Below are 19,019 nucleotides of genomic sequence, written 5' to 3'. Positions count from 1 at the left end.
GATAATAATAATAATAATAATAATAATAATAATAATAATAATAATAATAATAATAATAATAATAATAATAATAATAATGATAATAATAATAATAATAATAATGATAGTAATAATAATAATGATAATAATAATAAATAAAAATTTCAGTCATTTCTAATCTGAAATGATCAATATTGAATATGATTTCGTTTATCTTTAAATTACGTGGATGAAAAAAAAGATAATGAAAAACAAAAGAAAGTGATAAAGAAAGGAAAAGAAGAAATCAAAAATGGCACTAACTCAGCATCCGCACGTGTAGATGATAAGAGCCATATCTTTTCTAAATTCACGTGCATATCGTTGAAATACGCGTGCGAGCAGTAACGTAAAGTACGATTGCATCGGCGTGGTGGCGCGACGGAACGCGAGGCCAAATTTCTCCTACATTTACATTGAAAATTTGACAGTGGCATTTTTTATGTCGAATCTAGATAAAAGGTCGAAATATTCCAAGAAATTATCTATCGTGATGCCTATAATTAAAAGCATGTTCGAACGATTCGTTGATAATAATGAGAGTAAGAAAGAAAGAAAGAAAAAGAAGTTTGCACGATTTGTAACAGTGTTTCTTGTTTATTGAACATCAATTAAGTTTATTTTTTCTTCATACAAAGAAAAAACAATTTTGTGAGAAAAGAATTTTTTTCTATATTAAAGAATTTCTAAATATTATTGTGAATTCGTAAAAATTGGCTAAAAGGCTTTCTTTTTTATAACATACTTATGTTTCCGAAGTTCTTATTAATTTCTTTGCCCTCGTATAAATAATAATAATAATAATAATAATAATAATAATAATAATAATAATACTAATAATAATAATAATAATAATAATAATAATAATAATAATAATAATGATAATAATAATAATAATAATAATAATAATAATAATAATAATAATAATAATAACGACTCCAAAAACAATAATAATAATTATTATTATAATAAATATTATATTATAACATTATAATTATTATTATAACATATTAATTATTATTATTATTATTGTATATTATTGTATAATATTATACAATAATCTTGTTATTATATAAATATTAATTATATATATTATAATTATCATAATATATAATATCATATATATAGTAACATTATATTTTTATACATTATTATTATTATTATTATTATTGTTATTATTATTATTATTATTATTATTATTAAATTATTGATCAATTTACAAATCGGCTTACTGCAGTTCCGTTCAAGAAAGAATAAAGAAAGAGAAGTAGAGTAGTAGCTTTAAAATTATAATATCTCGTAAACGTTACAGTTAAAGTTTTCTATCTTTTTCTGTTTCAGCGACGGGATCGACCGGGGTCACCAATCAAAGAGAATCGCCGAGTAATCTGTGCGAGCAGTAGTATGAGGCTGTAGTAAGCGAAAACACTTCGATCGTGAATCGACTTTCTATAATAGTTTTTATTATACTTCCGAAATAATTCGCTCTGTGTTAGCTAAGTGTCTCGAAAGAAAGGAAAAATTACAACTGGTTCAAGGTCATGGCTGTTGTTTCATCTTCCTCATCTTCATCGTTCGAGCTGATGGATCTCTTTAGTCTAGCAATTCTAACAAATCTTGTTTTTGTCACATTACTCGTATTTATTTCACTGCCGTTCTTCCTTTTTTTTTATCCTGGTAATTTTTAATAATTTCAATGTAATCAGAAGGACGTGAACAATTTTTTAACGAAAGACATTTGAGACCTCAAAAGATCAATGAATTCGTTACTCTAATTTCTCGATTTTTTTCTTCTTCAAGCTTTGTCATGGTCAAGAAGGTGTTGGATTAATTTCGTCAAGTGGAAATATCCTAATTATATTGTCGTCGAGGAAAATAGTATTCGCAGTATTTTGGATCAGGGTAGAAATCACGTGAGTATTAATTAACACAAAATAATTACCAAAATATCAATGGGGAATTATTACATTTGTCAGATAACAATTTAGGATATCTTTTTCTTTTCTTTCTTTTCTTCTTCCATAGGGTATATATACTTTGCTAGTTCAAGGTCGATCGATAGCCGAAGGTACGAGAAGTCATCTGTTACATCTGACATCGAAAAAGAAATTCTTGAGATTAACTTTGACAACAAAATGGGGTCTCTATGTTTGGAAAGATAACGAACAATTTTCTGTGGACAATCATCTCTTAAATTCACCATGTTCATTCCGAGGCAGGCCTCTCACCGAATCCAATATACAGGTTTTGATAAAGAGATTGCTTAATGGGGTACTCGAATGAGATCATTCAAGTAATTACATATATGAGTATGTGCATATGTATATACATACGTGCGTGCGCGCGCAGGGCGTGTGTATATGCATATATATGTATGTGTAGATGCTGACACGTTTGAAACTGCGTGCAAACGCACAGAAATGTAATCTTGACCTTTTTTATCACAGAAAATACTCAGTTAAGTAAACTTATCGCTTATAAATTTCTACGAAAACAGTAAAACCATCGCGATTACAACTAAACCAAAGATAGGTTACATTTTCTACATAATCGAAATTATTGGACAGGATTTTTCATGTGAACTTTAAGAACGAATAATAATATGTGATTCACAGTTCGTTTAATGAGCATAATGTTCCCGCGCATTTTTTAAATCGTTTAAATGTAAGATATAGATAAATTTAATTAATAAATAAGCGTAAGTCGAAATTCACTCTTTTGCAATGGGAGATTAAATGCAGTGTGAGAATTAATGTGCGTTCCGTGTATTCTTGAAAAATAACATGTTTTTTTAGGATTACGTGAGTGATGTAACATCAAAATTTCTCCCGGCCGGTCGATCTCCATGGCAGATAAATGTGATAAATTGTTTCTTTCGTGGTGAGGAGTATCAAATTTGTTTGATTCGGGTTCATCATTTGCTACTTCGTTTGGAACATCTATCCCTTGCTGATTTCCTACCTTTGAAATATTCAACCGAAAATTGGGCTTGCGAAGAAAGTGATTCACCATTCACGAATCTTTATGTTGAACCTTCGGCATTACCTCGTCTTCATCAGAAGCTTACAGAAAACTTCAGTAATTATTGGAACGAGTTTCTTTGCAATAATGATCCTATTGAACGACCTGAAATAATGAAGAAACGAATAGGAGTCTTTCAGTGCGTTAAAATTGCTGTGATTGTTTTGGTAGCCACTTCAAAGGAATTGACTAGGTAGAAAATGAATTGATCTATAATGAACTTATATATATTGATTTTAATCTTTCTTAATTTTCAGACAATACAGAAAATCCGAAGGCCTCAGATTCTTTGATTTCTTCATTATACTTCAAAGAGAAGTTAATAAAAGAAATTTTGGAGTCTTCATAATATTTTATGCCGTTCTAAGAACTCTTCATCCAATTGATACCATCTATGCAATCTTAGCCTGGTCATGGTATCTACTTATTATACTAACTTTGAAGACACCTATATTGATTTTTCGAGAATTTCAAGCCCTGCAATCGAAGTACAAACATTTTTATCCGGATACTTTGATTTCGATGATCTGGTGTTATCTGCCATTGATAATCCAAGCAACGATCGAAGTCTTCTCCATTATGTGGATCGCAATAGGAGCTCCGAAGTTGATATTGGAGGAGCTTTTCTTGAAACATCCTCAAGCAAATCGATTGCAAACGATATCACCTTGTGGTAGAAAAGTCGTGGCTTGGTCCGAAGAGGTCAGTTTGGATGTATTAAAAAAGATTTCCAGTGTGACAGGAGCTACAGACGCTGAAATCCTTTTAACAGCTATCGTCGACTCTCTAAAGGAATATTTTAGACATTCTGGCGTTAGAATTCCGGATGACGTTTTAACTACAGCAAAATTCGTCAATCAAAAAGCTATTTTCTTGCATAATCATGAAACTAGAGGTATTGTCTGTTTGGCTTTACCAACGAGAACTCCACTTTTCGAAGACGATCTACTCGAGATTCTTCAGGTAAACGATTTTACAAATCAAATTCTTTCGAATTCTATAAACTTATATAACTCTTCTCCTACATTTTCCCAAGGTGATACAAAGAAATGTACAAGAAACTAGAGCAAAGCAGAGTGCCATTTATGCCATCACAGCAACCGAAACATCACGTGGTCTGATTTCTTCAATTTTTCCTTCGATACTTCTCAAATTGATACTCAATCAATTATCGAGAAGATATTCATTGTCTCTAACTCATGTTGATGGCGATCTACAACTAGAAGGTGTAGATGCTGCAGTTTACTGGAGACCACCTCAAGGAAACTGCAGTAAATTATTTTTATTTATTTCTTTGTTTTTTTATATGACTTTCTCAATGATTTTCTTTGAAAATTATCATAAGTATAATCCAATCAATTCCTTTTTCTTCGTAGATATGTCGATAACTCTGCACAGGTACGGTAATGGAGTGCGCTTAGGTGTTATGGGAGATGCCCTGATTGGTCCACAGCATTCGATTATAACCAGGACATTCCCAAAAAGTCTACAAAATCTTTCCGCGATCGTTGGTGTTCCAAAAACTCCAGTGCTAGAACATCAGAGCCGTAGTCCAAGTCCACATTCAGCTAGTCCAACTACATCACCTGGATATTGATAGAATTATTATATGTCCTAACTTTTGGATCTCCAGGACAACGAAACGTTTCTTGTCGTTCATTTTGAAACATTTAGAAGAATATATTTTTCATTCCAGGATTTTTTTTCGTTTAGAATTAAGACAAAGAAAACGAGAAAGATGTCTTATCATATGTGCACATACCCACACGCAAATCATATATATATATATATATATATATATATATATATATATATAAATCATAAACACAATATATATAATACATACACACACGTGTGATTGATTTGTAAGTCCAACAAAGACTTGACGTCAAAGTGAAATCCTACTGAAAGGAGCTGACCCAAATCTCGGCTAACTTATCGATTTCTTGCCTTCCACGTTATTTATTCTTCCGTCCTTCGAGTGTGTATCAATCAACATACAGGGAAAGTATCTGTGTGAACAATATTATTTCGTGTTACGTACATACTTAACATGTAACATTTGACTTTTATGGAACATGATATTTATAATGTACAGATTATACGTTGGAAAAATTTTTTGATGTTATTTATAATGATATATAAGAGATGTAAGAAGAAAGTAAATTTACTTATTTCTCTTGAATTAATCTTTATAAACAAGATAAATGAATATTACTCGAGAAATGAAGATCAATTGAACGACACTCAATAATTTTTTATTGGACGGCTTTTCTTTTCTTCAGTATTTTTCTCTTTACACAATTTGAGACTTAATAAAGATTATTTGATTTTTTTATATATAAATGAAAACATTATAAGTTGTAATTTGATTATTCTCAACGCGTTTATTACGGTATTAAGAACAAAAACATACATTTGAATGTTATGTTTGTTTTGTCTCTTAAAGATAAGATATACTCATGAAGAGTGTATATCTTATTGTCAGTCAACGTGCGCATAAATTTTGTCGAAAATTCTTCTGCATATATATTGTAGAAAATTTGAACTTTTGATTGTTAGGAGATGAGTTAGGGCAAAACAAAAAGATCTTATTAATCACGAAATCAGCTTTAATCAGTTTGAAATGCAAATTGTTCTTTACATTTGAACTGTATTATTTCTAATTAAATTGAATAAAATAATCTTTCTAAAACTAATTATAGAGATCAATTGACCGTTAATGCAATTTCATGAAATACCTTGAAGAGATATTTTCTTCGTCTTTTGAAAAGTCATTATTTTGAAAAAATTTGTGATATACAGTTGTTATAATATGTATGAAGATAAAGAACACGCATATCAGCATACAATTATTTCTTGAATCGTAAATGTATTACGAATTTCGTTGTATATATGTTTATAAGATACACATACTTAAGTTATGAAATTTTTGTTCGCGCAACTATTCATCGATAGCTTCGATGCTCGGAAGCCCTGCAAAATTTTGCTCCTAAGTACATCGAAGGCACATCTTTTATTAGGCACGACCATAGGGAATTATTTTCGATATTGCGAAAAGGATTAGAACAAAATATCTTCGAAATTAATCGAAATATTAAAAAAAAGAGAAAATCATATATTGGTTCAGAATTATTTATACGAATATTAAGCCGCCTGTAAATATGTAATGCTCTATACTTCATCGATAACCGCTTACGAGTGCCATCTGTTAGTAAGAAACTTTATGATAAGCAACGCATGTATACGTAAAAGAGACTGTGTTGCATATCGAAGGCGCTTGAAAAATGTTTCTTACTGACGGATAACATTAGCAAATTCCAATTATCGACCAAGTATGAAGTGACGTCAATTTTCATTTGCTCAACTCAATATTCACATAAATATATAATTATAGAAAATTTATAATATGAACATATTCGAATTATAATAATGTTAAATAAAGTAATAAACGATAATATTCGAAAATGATTATCAATAAAGAATTGTTCGTGATGCTCGCTATTATTACTTTAGGACTAGAAATAAGGACTGTATGTCCTGGCACAATAGGTATATGTGTAAAAAGATAGTACGATTTGAATTTATCCAATAATTGGCTAAAGTTTCGATTCTTTCAACAAGATGTTATACACCAAATAATAATACAAAGAAAAACTTGTACTAAGAAAAGAAATTAATTAACATTATAAGTTATTCTCACATTCGATTTTCATTTTTCTAATAATTAAAACAGAACAATTAATTGATGGCTATATCACGCTTCTAATATATCTACTAGACATCAATCAACAAAAAAATTCAACTATGCTTGGTTTTGTGTCAAAGTTAACCGTTCCATTTCGATAAGGCCGCTACCCCAAATCTTTCGATTTTTTGTAAAAGGTATTACACCTATCAAAAGACCAGCTATAATAATCCATAAACCAGCCATTGTGAAAGACATTTCCCAAGAATTCGTTATATCGAATAGCCAACCGGCCAGCGGTGGCCCTAAAAGATTACCTATACCCTGACAGAGCAAAGTCAGACCATAAGCAGTGGTAAATCTTTCCAAGGGTATCAACTCAACCAGAATAACTGGCGTGAAACTAAAACTACTGGCGAAGAAGAGTCCAAAAGATGCAGATGTAATAATCAGTGGGATGTAATACATAGTGAACGTAGACATCAGAATCGTAGATATACCACAGATAGCCAAACAACAAGCATATGTTTTGCTGACGTTCATCCAGGGTTGATCACCTGCCCATCCAAGACCGATCTGTAAAATTACCAAGACTATAACTCTGCTAGTGATTTTTTTCTATTACGCATGTTTTGACTTACCATTCCAATTGTATTCGTTATACCAATAATGCTAAGGAGATTAGCACAATCAGAGTCAGAGTAACCATTTCTAGTAAGATGTTCGGCAAGATAGAAGTAAGGTACGATAAACCAAGTGAATAATAATATCGTCGAGAGCGACATCAACAGAAAATGAAACTCCAGAAACATCGAAAAATCCATCATACCTTTCAATATATTTACTAATTCGCTATACCATTTCTAGAAAAAAAGATTTTTTTTAATATTTCTATTAAATATTCGTCAAATCAAAATCGTTTTTATTATATTCAAATAATTTTACCTCTTCGCTTTCCTTCGCTAACGTAGTCATACTATTTTTATAAATATTTGGACAGCTACTGGCTCTTAATCTATATTTCTGAAGATTTAATGCTGCACCTCGATACATAACCGAATTTCTATGAACCCTAATGTCTTTGAAGTAATGTGTATTTGTGCTAAATTGCCTTCTCAGCCAAGGCAACGAATCCGTCCTGACGACTCCATCCGTCAAACCGGGTATATGATGTCTCGATTTTACTTTTTCGGTATCAGTCATCTTAAATCATCCAACACGGAACACATGTAATACTAATGTATATATTATACTAATCTTTTTTTCTATTCTAAACTTTTTTCCATATCTTCTAAAGTAAAACTTACTGGTATCACGATGTCCTTTTTTATGAAGTAACTGGCTTCGTTGACGTCATTCAAAATTTTCTTATCGCCATTAATTGTTTCTTCATATTCTGGATGAATATTCTTATTTTCGTCAGCTTTCTTGATCCTAACGAAATATAAACGATTTGAATATTATATCGAGTCAAGGATATAGTACAGAATTTAACGTAATAAAAAAATTAAATCTATAAACCTCATAGACATAGTGACGCCAGCTTTCTTGTAATCATCTCCCATAGAATCATCCACTAATTTATCCGAGAGACTTCGACACTTCAAAAGATTCGGATAATTTTCTAGAATGACATTGTAGAGTCTTGAATTAACGGAGAGTGATTCTAAAACTTCCAAAGGCACCTGAAATCCTCGTAAACAGATATTTCTCCTTATCGCTTATCTTCGTTTCCAAAAAGAGGTAATAACTTCGGCTCTAAATCGTTCAATCAAGTTGATCATTATAATTTACATCCTACCTTCTCGCACTCCTTGACGAAAGTAGGCAAATTGACAACACTTCTGAAAGTTGAACCACGCGTGGCAGCTCGATTAGGTGTTGCCGTGCTAGTACCAAGACTTTGAAGTAGGTATTCCGTTTTGCCACTCTTCAACATCTGTCGAATTTCCTCGACGCCTGGAAATTCATCAGAAAACCCATGGAACGAACCATCGACCTCGGATTTGATGGTGTTCGATTTCTTCGGAGAAGATAATGCCTGTTTCTTTTGTTCCAAGATCCACCATTTCGGATCACGCATGACTGCACCACAAACAATCATGTTAAAAAATGTACCAGCCAACATGAGACAAGTACCACGCCAACCATATTCCTCGATGAAGAAAGTTGTCATCGGTGCGTAAACAAAGGTACCAATACCGGTACCACATGCCCCAAGACCTACAGCTAAGGTACGCTTCTTGTCAAACCAATAAGCGATGCTCACGACCGCAGTGACGTAGCACAAACCTAAGCCCAAACCCGCTATGACGCCAAATGTCAAGTACATTACCTCGATGGTGTTGCTGAAGCAGCTCAAAACAAAACCTAATCCCGAAATAAGACCTCCAAGAATCGTCATCTTCCTACAACCGTAACGATCCACTAAAGCAGACATGACAGGACCAGATAACAATGGTACAGCCATGAACAAAGAACCAATCCAAGCTGTTTTCGCCTTGCTAGCTCCAAATTCTTTAAGAAATTCGATATAAAGCAAGCCAAAACTGAAGGATACTCCGTCGGCTATCATGGAGATTATCAGAGAGGCTAAAACGACTACCCATCCCCAACCACCGTCTGGTATACGTGGTTTTTTATTAATTTCCTTATCTGCGATTGTAGAATCGAGATCATTCTCCAAATCAACGGCACTGTCAAAATCGCTGATGTCTTTTATGTCTCCTTGATATCCAGGATTGGCTATAATAATTGGTATTATCGAATCGTCGTTATTTGGATTTTTTGTCGGAGGACTCTTTTTTGATTCTATCATCGAATTTGGAAAGATCAAACGATGTTCCCCTGTGGCTGAGAACATTCTATTATCCTCCGTACCATCTGTGTCAGGACTCAGGAAATCAAACTTATCTCCTATTTCATCTTCCAAACTCAATATTCGATTTCTACCGAAATTATCAGGTGACATTGTCAGAAGAGTGTCCTTATCCGGTGATAAAGATTCTATACTTCTGTCTATCGTACGAGCTGGTGTTGATTCAAGTAATCTTTCATCAGCTAGACTACTCAAATCCTCGGTGTTACCTGAATCCTGACAAATACCTGAACTTTTGGACGACGAAGTATCGCTGATATGGCCGTCGAAATCGATTCTATTAAAAAAATCAGGTTCAGGAGTTCTGCAAGGAGAACTTGGAAATATTGTTGGACTTCCATTATGCCAACCAACGATAGGTGCCCTTCTCCTCGGATATAAATTTTTAATATCATTTGAAGATAATCGACTATTGATCAAATCCTTCTCCGGATATACCATAACTGTTCGATCATTATTATCGTTAATGTTGTTATTATTATTGTTACTATTGCAACAATCATTATCTATATTGATCTCCGAATTTCCCAAGGGCATCGGAAGCCTATTAATATCATTATCACAATCTTCAACGTATCTTGTATTTCTCCGATCGGCCATTTTCACGGCTTTTAAATATAACTATTGCCCGAGTGGATCCAACGACGGGGCCAACCCTTTAGCCCTTGGATCTCGCCCGGAATAGATCTGCCACGCCTTTCTCCTACCATAAGGACCTTCCAGCCGTGCTCGGATACCTCGAATGTCAATCGTTTCAGCATGCACGCTTTCTCGATTTCTTCGTCCTATGAACAATAATATTGTGGTATTTTATTATTAAACTTCTTGATCGATTCAATTGGGATAATTAGAAAGAAAACATTATTATAAAAAAAGAAATTAAAGAGAACAAATATTAACGAAATAAATGGAATAAAATGAAATGATTAACCAGATAAAGTATACTTGTTCTCGTTTGTATTGCAATTGCTATTATCAAGTAACTAGTAGACAAAGGGGTCACTGTTTTTCTCGACATCTACCTACATACTATCTACAGACAACTATCTTTCAATTATGTCCGATTAATGATAGCAAGACATCGTCTTGTATATGACGAACTCTTCGTCACACTTTCAATAATTTGTACGTCCACTGTTACAAGAAAGCCATTAGAATTGATCAATAATATCAACAAAAGTTTTGAAGTATAATCCATCGTTATGCAATATTCTTTAATTTGTTTCATTAATTTATCTTTAGAAATTCTTAATGAATTCGACAGTTTCTCTGGATATTGCCGTTTATTATTATTATACAATACATATAATGTTATTTACAACTGATAATTAGTTAACACTCTCAAAAAGGAAGAACAATTTATTTATAATAAATAATACAATTAGTTACTCACCGTCGAGGTAGTGTAAAGACTAAAATACGTGCAAGCATGTGTGGGCGTAGAAAAGTGCGTGCGACACTTGACGGTTTGAGCAAATAATAATAAAAATGGAGCTAAATAGATAAATTACGAAAAGAAAGAAAAATCAGGAATTAGCATCTATAGGATTGGTTAAATGTACAGCATGCAGGATTTTGAGTGCAAAAATTAACTCTATTTCCTTTAAAACTGAAAAATAAAATTGATTAATTAACAGAAAGCTAATTAAAAAGCTGAAAATAATAAATATAAAAAATAATCATTTCGTTGCCTTATAAAATTATTATAGACAATTATTCTCACTTGTTAATTACGTGTTTATCACAATTTAAGTGAAATAATTGTAATTGTTATTTGTTATCGGAAGATCTCGTATTACGTAATCAATGTCACATTTGTTAAAACGTAAATTGTTATGACGTAAATGAACAACCTATTATCATGTGGTTACGTGATTAATCTGTAATTAAGCTGTTAATAACAAGCATTCACCTTTATTCATTTTTCAACGTTTTCTCTTCAAAATTCATTTATGTTTACAATGAATTCTCCTAAAGAGACTATATCGATCTTAATTACGAAACCATATTTCTGTCTAGCTAAAAACAATGAAATTAAAAAGTCATCATAATTTAAAAGTCTTATCGTCAGATAAACGTGATACGTCCTCATGTTAGACATGTTCCCTTTCTCAAGAATTTCACTTTACTCTGTTATTCTTTCTAATTTTCTTACTTATTATTAAAAAAAGTTAATATTCATTTCTTTTGTAATATAGGTGCTAATAGGTCAACGATCGATTGGTAAGTCAGGGACGATGTTATAGTTAAGCACGAAGTTCAAAGCCATATCTCTCGTGTACAGATGTAATCTTTGCTAACTCAAGGCCATTTATTGTTAAATTATTTTCTGTCATGAAATAATAATTTTCTCATATCTGCCTTTTGTTTGAAATTTCAATTAATCCGGTTGGGTATTAAATAGTGATTAATTAATTTAATTATTATTATTACTAATATAAATTTCTCAACTATATTTATATAAACGTAATGTATGTGTATGTATATGTGTACTTATTGTATGTTAACGTCAATATTATCATTAATATTATTACTATTACAATTAATTCAATTTCTGTCGTAAATTTTTAAATAAAAATTGATTAATTTTCTTCTTTTTCTCTTTTTCACGGAAAGAAAAAGATTTCTTTGGGAACATTTATATTCTCATATATGTATAGGAATACCCGGTTAACCGATGCTTACCATCGGTGGGAGGAAGAGGCATCACCATGACGACCGACTTGGTCGATTTTCGCGTCTCCGCTTTTATCGGCGAGAAAAACACATAAAGACAAGATCTTCCGAATCTTAACATATTTATTGATATATTAACCTCCTTTAAAAATTAATAAAATCACATTTAAAGGAAAGAAAATGATGGTAGTCCAAAAAGACAAAAATAACAATTTTTTTTTTTTATTTAAAAAGAAAAAAAAATCAAATAGGAAAATATGTGAGTTTTTTAACAGTTAAGTTAAAATTATATTCTGGTATAAAAGGTAGATTGCAAAAGCTCACTATTTTCTATTTTCGAACTTCCGTTCATAACTGCCACGCCTCGTGGCACTGAAAATCCTATGTAAATCGATGAAATTAAAGCAAATACGGATGATTATCATTATTGGAATTCCGAGTAGTTTTAGATCAATTATAGACGGATCATCGATCCAATATTTTAAAGGCCTTCGTATTTTGAAGAGAAACAAATCGATTCTAGAAAATTGTATTAAATGGAATGACTATCGATAAAGGATATCAGTTACCTATGCAAATAAATGATTAAATCAGTTATTCATAGTTGATTTTTAACAGTCAAATTACTTAAAGCGATTAATGATTTCGTGTAAATATAATTTTCTTACGAAGTTAATTATTTCCATCTATCCCATATGCAAAATTATTGTAATAATTATATTTCAAAATTATTTTCTACTCTGAAATGATTATAAACATAAATATATATAATATATACCTGCTACCATTTAACAAGAAGCCATGTACAACGCGATACAGCGTGACACAGATATAGTCTCGAGTGTCACAGTCCTCGATAGATATAAGTAACATCTATATATATATATATATATATATATATACACAGATGTTACTTATATACACACATGTATGTATATATGATGTAGAGAAAGACCAACTTTTGCGAATAGTATCGACATTTTTTCTCGAATAAAAATGTCAAGAGAACTTCAAATTCGTGAAGATTTCCGACGATTCTTTTTTATTGAACTGTCTTCTTTTATGTACGTAAATAAAAAGGAAAAGTAAGATAAGACAACGAGACTGTGAGCTCCGATTTAGACAAACAGAGAATCGTCTCAAGGACGAATGACAGGTCGTATATATGTATGTATGTATGTACGTATGTATGTATATATATATGTACGTATGTATATATATCTATATATACATCCAGGGTGGGGTATTTACATGGATGGAAAATCTTATAATGGATTATAAACATATGATAATAATTGATAGATATATACAAAATGATCTGATAATTATTATCAAATCACCTAATTAAATATATAAATATTTTTTAAATTCTTGACTTATACTACTTAATTCTCTACAATGTATTCATAAAAAATGAATGAAACATTTAAATGATAATACACACATAAACATGTATAGTAATATATATAGTAAACACATATAGTGATTAACAACAGTAACATTAACGTCTTTGTGCAAGATTTTATGATATTAATCAATCCTCATTAATTAACTTTTCTTCACGATTTTTCAATTGATTGCAATGCTACCTGCAATAGACGAAGCACACACGTGTTACACTTCTTGAGATATAAACGTACGCAAGTGTTCAATCACAAACGAGTAATAATCAATTCTTTAAAAAAAAAGAAAGAGAAAAAGATATCAGTTTTATCGATCGTTTTTCTCAGTTTGATTTAGTTAAGAGTGCTGTCAGAATATCTCTTTACAGATGCTAGACGTAAGAGATTTGGATTAGATCCAAAATCGATTTCGAAAACTTATAACCGTCGTAGTTTCATGAACGAGATACTATTTTTAATTGCGTTTTGCTATAGTTAATTTATATCCGGGATACTATAGATAAAAATTTTGTCTAGACGAATTCCCTCCTTTCTCCTTCGTCAAATTCAAGAACGTTCTCCTTCAGTTATTTTATTTTACGTTAATTAATTATCTATATAAAATCATTTTACATTTTCATATATATATATCTTTATATCTTAAATCTTATTTTATCTTTTTTATTACAAAATTAATTGTTAATTTATATCCAGATGTTAAATACATTATATATTGAAAAATTCTGTACCTTTCATTTATTTATCTTTAACATAATATAAAAAGTGAAAAAATAAAATTTTACGCTATGTGAACAGAACTTTTTAATAGATCCTAATATTTACTATGATATAGTTAAACTATAAATATCACATTATATACATTTCTTTTTTAATACAGAAAAAAATCGGGTTTTAGAAAATGAAAAAAAGAAAGAAAAAAAACAAAATTCAGAAAAATACGTAGAACAATAGTACCGACCAATGATTAACCCGACTTACCACAAAAGACTTATCCGAAGTTCGCTCGAAATCGATCCAAACGTAAGTAAAATACGTCTCGCCCCTTTTCGAATTTTCGCGGAAAAACAATGGACACCTTCTCCCTCTTCTCAAAACTTTAAATTCTCACAAAATTTTATTCCCTTTTAATAAAATATCGTAATATCTTCGGTGTGATCTTTTTAAAATATTTTTGTTTTTTATTGAAATTTTTTTCTTCTTTTTTTTTTTTTTTGATGATACGCACACGTGCGAAATAAATGGAGACAAAGATAGATTAATAGATAGAAAGAAAGAAAGAAAGAGAGAAACGAAAAAAATTTCAGATCACAGAGAGGGTTGTTCAACGAAAGAATGTGCGCACGCTCGTGAACGTAATAATAAGACAACTTCTCTTTACGAGGAGACACGATAAACTGAACGAAGTGAGTTCAACACTGTAAGCAGCACGGAAAACGCGTCATTCAGAGAAGGTGCAGAAACAACGCACCTGTATCCGGCGTTCCTGAGAGCGCATGACGAGAATCTCTCGCTCTTGCGCACTGCCACTATACGAGGAAAACACGAAACGAATTATCATTTTTACTGCTGTGTCTACTATCTGTATATATGTACGTATATGTATATATATATATATATATTCACGAAGTTCGAAGATAAATCCCGATCCTCGTTGAATTTATAATGCTCGAAATGAATCAATAAAATTACACGAAACGCGAATATATTATATTTTATATAAAAATATTTTTTTTCTTTTTCAGATTTAAGAATATAAAAATTAATTTTTTATACTTAATGAGAAAATTGTATACGTTTATACGCAACATAAAATAAATAATATATACATATATATACATATATATATATATATATATATATATATATATACATACACAATATATATTTATGTGAAGGTATATATATATATATATATATATATATATACACTTTGTGTGTGTGTATGTGTCATATATTTATGTGGCTTTGTCCATTTATTGTCCTATTATCTTCTTATTTTTTATTTTCTTTCCTTTTGTAATTTTACTATATAAATTATCGTTCTTTAAAACACAGCAAATATTTGAAAGCAAGAAAAAGAGAAAAGACAGATGATAACCCCTCTATTATACGATACAAGAGAAATTTTAATAATCTTGATGCGTTTTCTTATCGGGAGTGTTATTAATACGTTGCAACATTGATATAATCAGTAAGCATATGTATGTATATATATATATGCATGCATGTCTATTTATAGATGTACGAGTATCTCAACTCTTCGTAATGAAGCTTTGAACTCAGTACTATAAACTGAAAATGAAAAAAAAAAGAAAACAAGAAAAGAAAAGTAATATGCAACAACTTTAATTTTTTATTTCGATGAAAAGAAATAAAAATCTTGATTAGAAAATGAAAAAAAACAGATTGAACACAAATGAAGTATTAAAGATGTTTAATAAAAGGATTTACTTAAAAACATAGAATAAATTTTTGTTTCTTTTAAACATAGATTTTTTATTAGATAAGAGAGAAGCCGGATTGTGCTGTTGCTTCCTCAAAATTAACGCTCAAACAAATCCTCGACGTAACCTCCAATTAAAAGACCTCATTAACTCTTTCATTCATTGCATATATGTATATGGGTGTAGGTATATAAGAATATTTTCCTTATTTTCCGTACTTATTTTTTTGGTCTTTTAATTTGCTAACTTTAAAACTACAAATCGAGGTGTCATCGATCGTCGCGATCGATCGAAATTGATCTTATCATGTACACCTTCGTACATTCGTAATGTGATTATTTTTGTCTTCATAATAAAATATTTCTTTATATACGTTTCCTAGATACGCCTTCTCGAAGCTACGCATGCGCGAACTGGCGCAATCATATAACGCATAAACATACGCACTTTTTAAAATATCTTTCATTCTAGCACAATCAGACGAGAAAGTATTCCGAGTAATCTTACGATAACTTTACAATTAAATGCACGCGTTAAACTTCTTAATGATTACCTATTTTTCATTTAATAAATATTTTTAATATAAAAAAAAAGTCGTCGAGTACATCAATTTTGTCAAGAATGAAAGTATGTATATATATATCGAAATGATTTCAAAGAAAAATATTAATTGATTAATATATTAATTAAAAAATAAATTCTTCCTTTTTTTCACAAATCAAAACAAAATAACACAACGAAGATCTTTGAAATATTATAATGTATTAAAAAATTAACATAAAAATCAAACAAGAACAATTCTATTCATTTTTAATAAATTTCGATTGTCCATGTATATGTCTATATACGTATGTACGTACATTCGCATAATTATCTTACTAGTGTTTTAAATTTATATCGAATTTTCTCTATAGTAGCAATTAATTGTATAGTTATCGCAATATATATATATATATATTGCAATATATATATATATATATATATGTGTGTGTATGTGTGTGTGTATATATATATATATATATATCTTTCTAGCTAAATATCACAAAACACACCGATCGACTCGTATCCGTAAACACAGCGAATGGTTCAAACTCGGATATTATATATTAATACCGATACGATTCCAACACTACGTATTTATGTATTACACATACGTTCAAAAAACGGAATACCACATACGTTTAAGTGAAACTTCGAATTTTTTTCTTTTCCCTTTATTTTTCAATTATTTTTTTTTTTTTTCATCAACTCTATCCGCGAAAAGTAGATATGAGATAATAATTCTAAATTGATACGAAGGCCACGTGAAACTATATACTCCGCGTAAGACGATGTTGTTGATCCTTCGGATTAAAGGGCACGCATACATTCATCCGTTCACTCACTCACACGCTATACAATCTAAGCTATCCGTTTTTCTTGTAGAATAGTTCACAATGCTCATCATTGAATCCACTGATTCATCATCACAGAAAAGCAGTATATATATATATATATATATATACATATCCCATTATTTACAAACGCTTCTTTAAATTACGAGTACACGCCATCTTGATGATTATGATAATGTTGATGAGACGACGATGACGATGATAATGATGATAATAATAATGAGGTTAGATATATAGTGTGAAGAAAAAGAATACAAAACAATTACGTGAATACTCAAGAATTATGTAAATCAGTTAGTGATATACATATGCACTTGAATGATAAATCTATGAAGAAAAAAAAAAAAGAGAAAAAGATAGAGAGAGAGGAAAGAGATGCCGCATAGTGCATTGAAAAAATTCATGTAGCAATTATTCATGTAGCATATATATATATATGTATATATATACATATACGTATATATATGTATTATATATATATATTATATATTATATATATACTATATATATAGTATATATATATATATTATATATTATATATATACTATATATATAGCATATATATATATATGCTACATAAATTATATATATACCTGTGTATGTGTACACACACACACAAATATACACACACTAATAACTAAAAGGCGTTATCCCCGGATAACTTGTCAAATTACGTCACGCAACATGTGTGAACGAAAAAGAAGGAAACTATAAACACTAGTAGACATCTAACAACGATCATGAAGGAATATGAATGGAACAAGGTCGAATACTGTGCCTCGTGAATTGATTCCTCGACACCAACGATTCGCCATTCTCCCCTATGTATATATTTGTATTTGTGTCTTATATATTACGTATGAACGTGTGTGTATGTGTACACTATATATATATATATAGTACATATATATATATATATATATATAGTACATATATAGTATATATATATATATATATGTATATATGTAACGTAATACAACGCAATGTTACAATAATGTAGGACAATATAAGGTAATATAATTTATATAATGCAGTATGCTAATAATTAATATCCTGAGATTCGAAACTGCATATAGCTGTCGATGCTCGCGATATCAAACAACTTTCTTTTCTTTATTTTCGTAAGAAACGTTTAAACGAATCTTATAGAGATCTCCGACGAGCTGTACGAATTCATACTACAGCCAAACTTTCTGTGTTCCTAGTTTGTACGTATTTCTATTGTAATTATCTCTTATATATGACTATAGTAAATTTTAAATCTTTGTTCTTACACAACTGTCGCCCTTTGAAGTGTATCATCCAATCACGAGACAAAATTCTTTGGCCTTGGATCACGACTCTCAGAACATTATCTACGATAATGTTGATTTCATTTGTTCTTTTTCTTTCTATTTTCTTTTTTTCTTTTTCTTTTCTTTTCTTTTCTTTTTTCCATAATCCTTCATTCTTCTCTTTCGTATGTAACAAGCAATATGTAAACGTCAAATCGATCGT

General features: G+C 30.5%; 2 protein-coding genes across 8 annotated transcripts; one reads left to right on the top strand and one right to left on the bottom strand.

Annotated features, from left to right (window-relative positions):
- Window positions 1–340: 340 nt before the first annotated feature.
- LOC124947643 lies at window positions 341–5,738 on the top strand. Of its 6 annotated transcripts, XM_047490086.1 has the most exons (8): window positions 377–560; window positions 1,360–1,695; window positions 1,819–1,931; window positions 2,044–2,262; window positions 2,814–3,232; window positions 3,297–4,002; window positions 4,076–4,310; window positions 4,416–5,738. In XM_047490086.1, the coding sequence occupies exons 2-8, from the start codon at window positions 1,560–1,562 to the stop codon at window positions 4,634–4,636; spliced, it is 2,049 nt and encodes a 682-aa protein (XP_047346042.1). In that variant the 5' UTR covers window positions 377–560; window positions 1,360–1,559; the 3' UTR covers window positions 4,637–5,738. The 6 variants fall into 6 exon arrangements, with proteins under 6 accessions (XP_047346046.1, XP_047346041.1, XP_047346044.1 ...); XM_047490085.1 differs by having other exon boundaries at window positions 342–480; window positions 4,076–5,738; XM_047490084.1 differs by having other exon boundaries at window positions 359–560; window positions 4,076–5,738.
- On the bottom strand, window positions 3,256–15,169 carry LOC124947642. 2 transcript variants are annotated; one of them, XM_047490081.1, is made up of 8 exons: window positions 14,663–15,169; window positions 8,529–10,390; window positions 8,249–8,412; window positions 8,035–8,161; window positions 7,673–7,930; window positions 7,369–7,590; window positions 4,886–7,303; window positions 3,256–4,625 (listed from the first exon to the last, which is right to left on the bottom strand). In XM_047490081.1, the coding sequence occupies exons 2-7, from the start codon at window positions 10,203–10,205 to the stop codon at window positions 6,845–6,847; spliced, it is 2,907 nt and encodes a 968-aa protein (XP_047346037.1). In that variant the 5' UTR covers window positions 10,206–10,390; window positions 14,663–15,169; the 3' UTR covers window positions 3,256–4,625; window positions 4,886–6,844. The 2 variants fall into 2 exon arrangements, with proteins under 2 accessions (XP_047346037.1, XP_047346038.1); XM_047490082.1 differs by lacking the exon at window positions 14,663–15,169 and adding an exon at window positions 10,999–12,000.
- Window positions 15,170–19,019: the final 3,850 nt, after the last annotated feature.

Source organism: Vespa velutina, chromosome 3, assembly GCF_912470025.1.
Source record: "Vespa velutina chromosome 3, iVesVel2.1, whole genome shotgun sequence".
Lineage (NCBI taxonomy): Eukaryota > Metazoa > Arthropoda > Insecta > Hymenoptera > Vespidae > Vespa > Vespa velutina.
The sequence above is the reverse complement of the archived record's forward strand: the minus strand, read 5'-3'. Positions and strand labels throughout refer to the sequence as shown.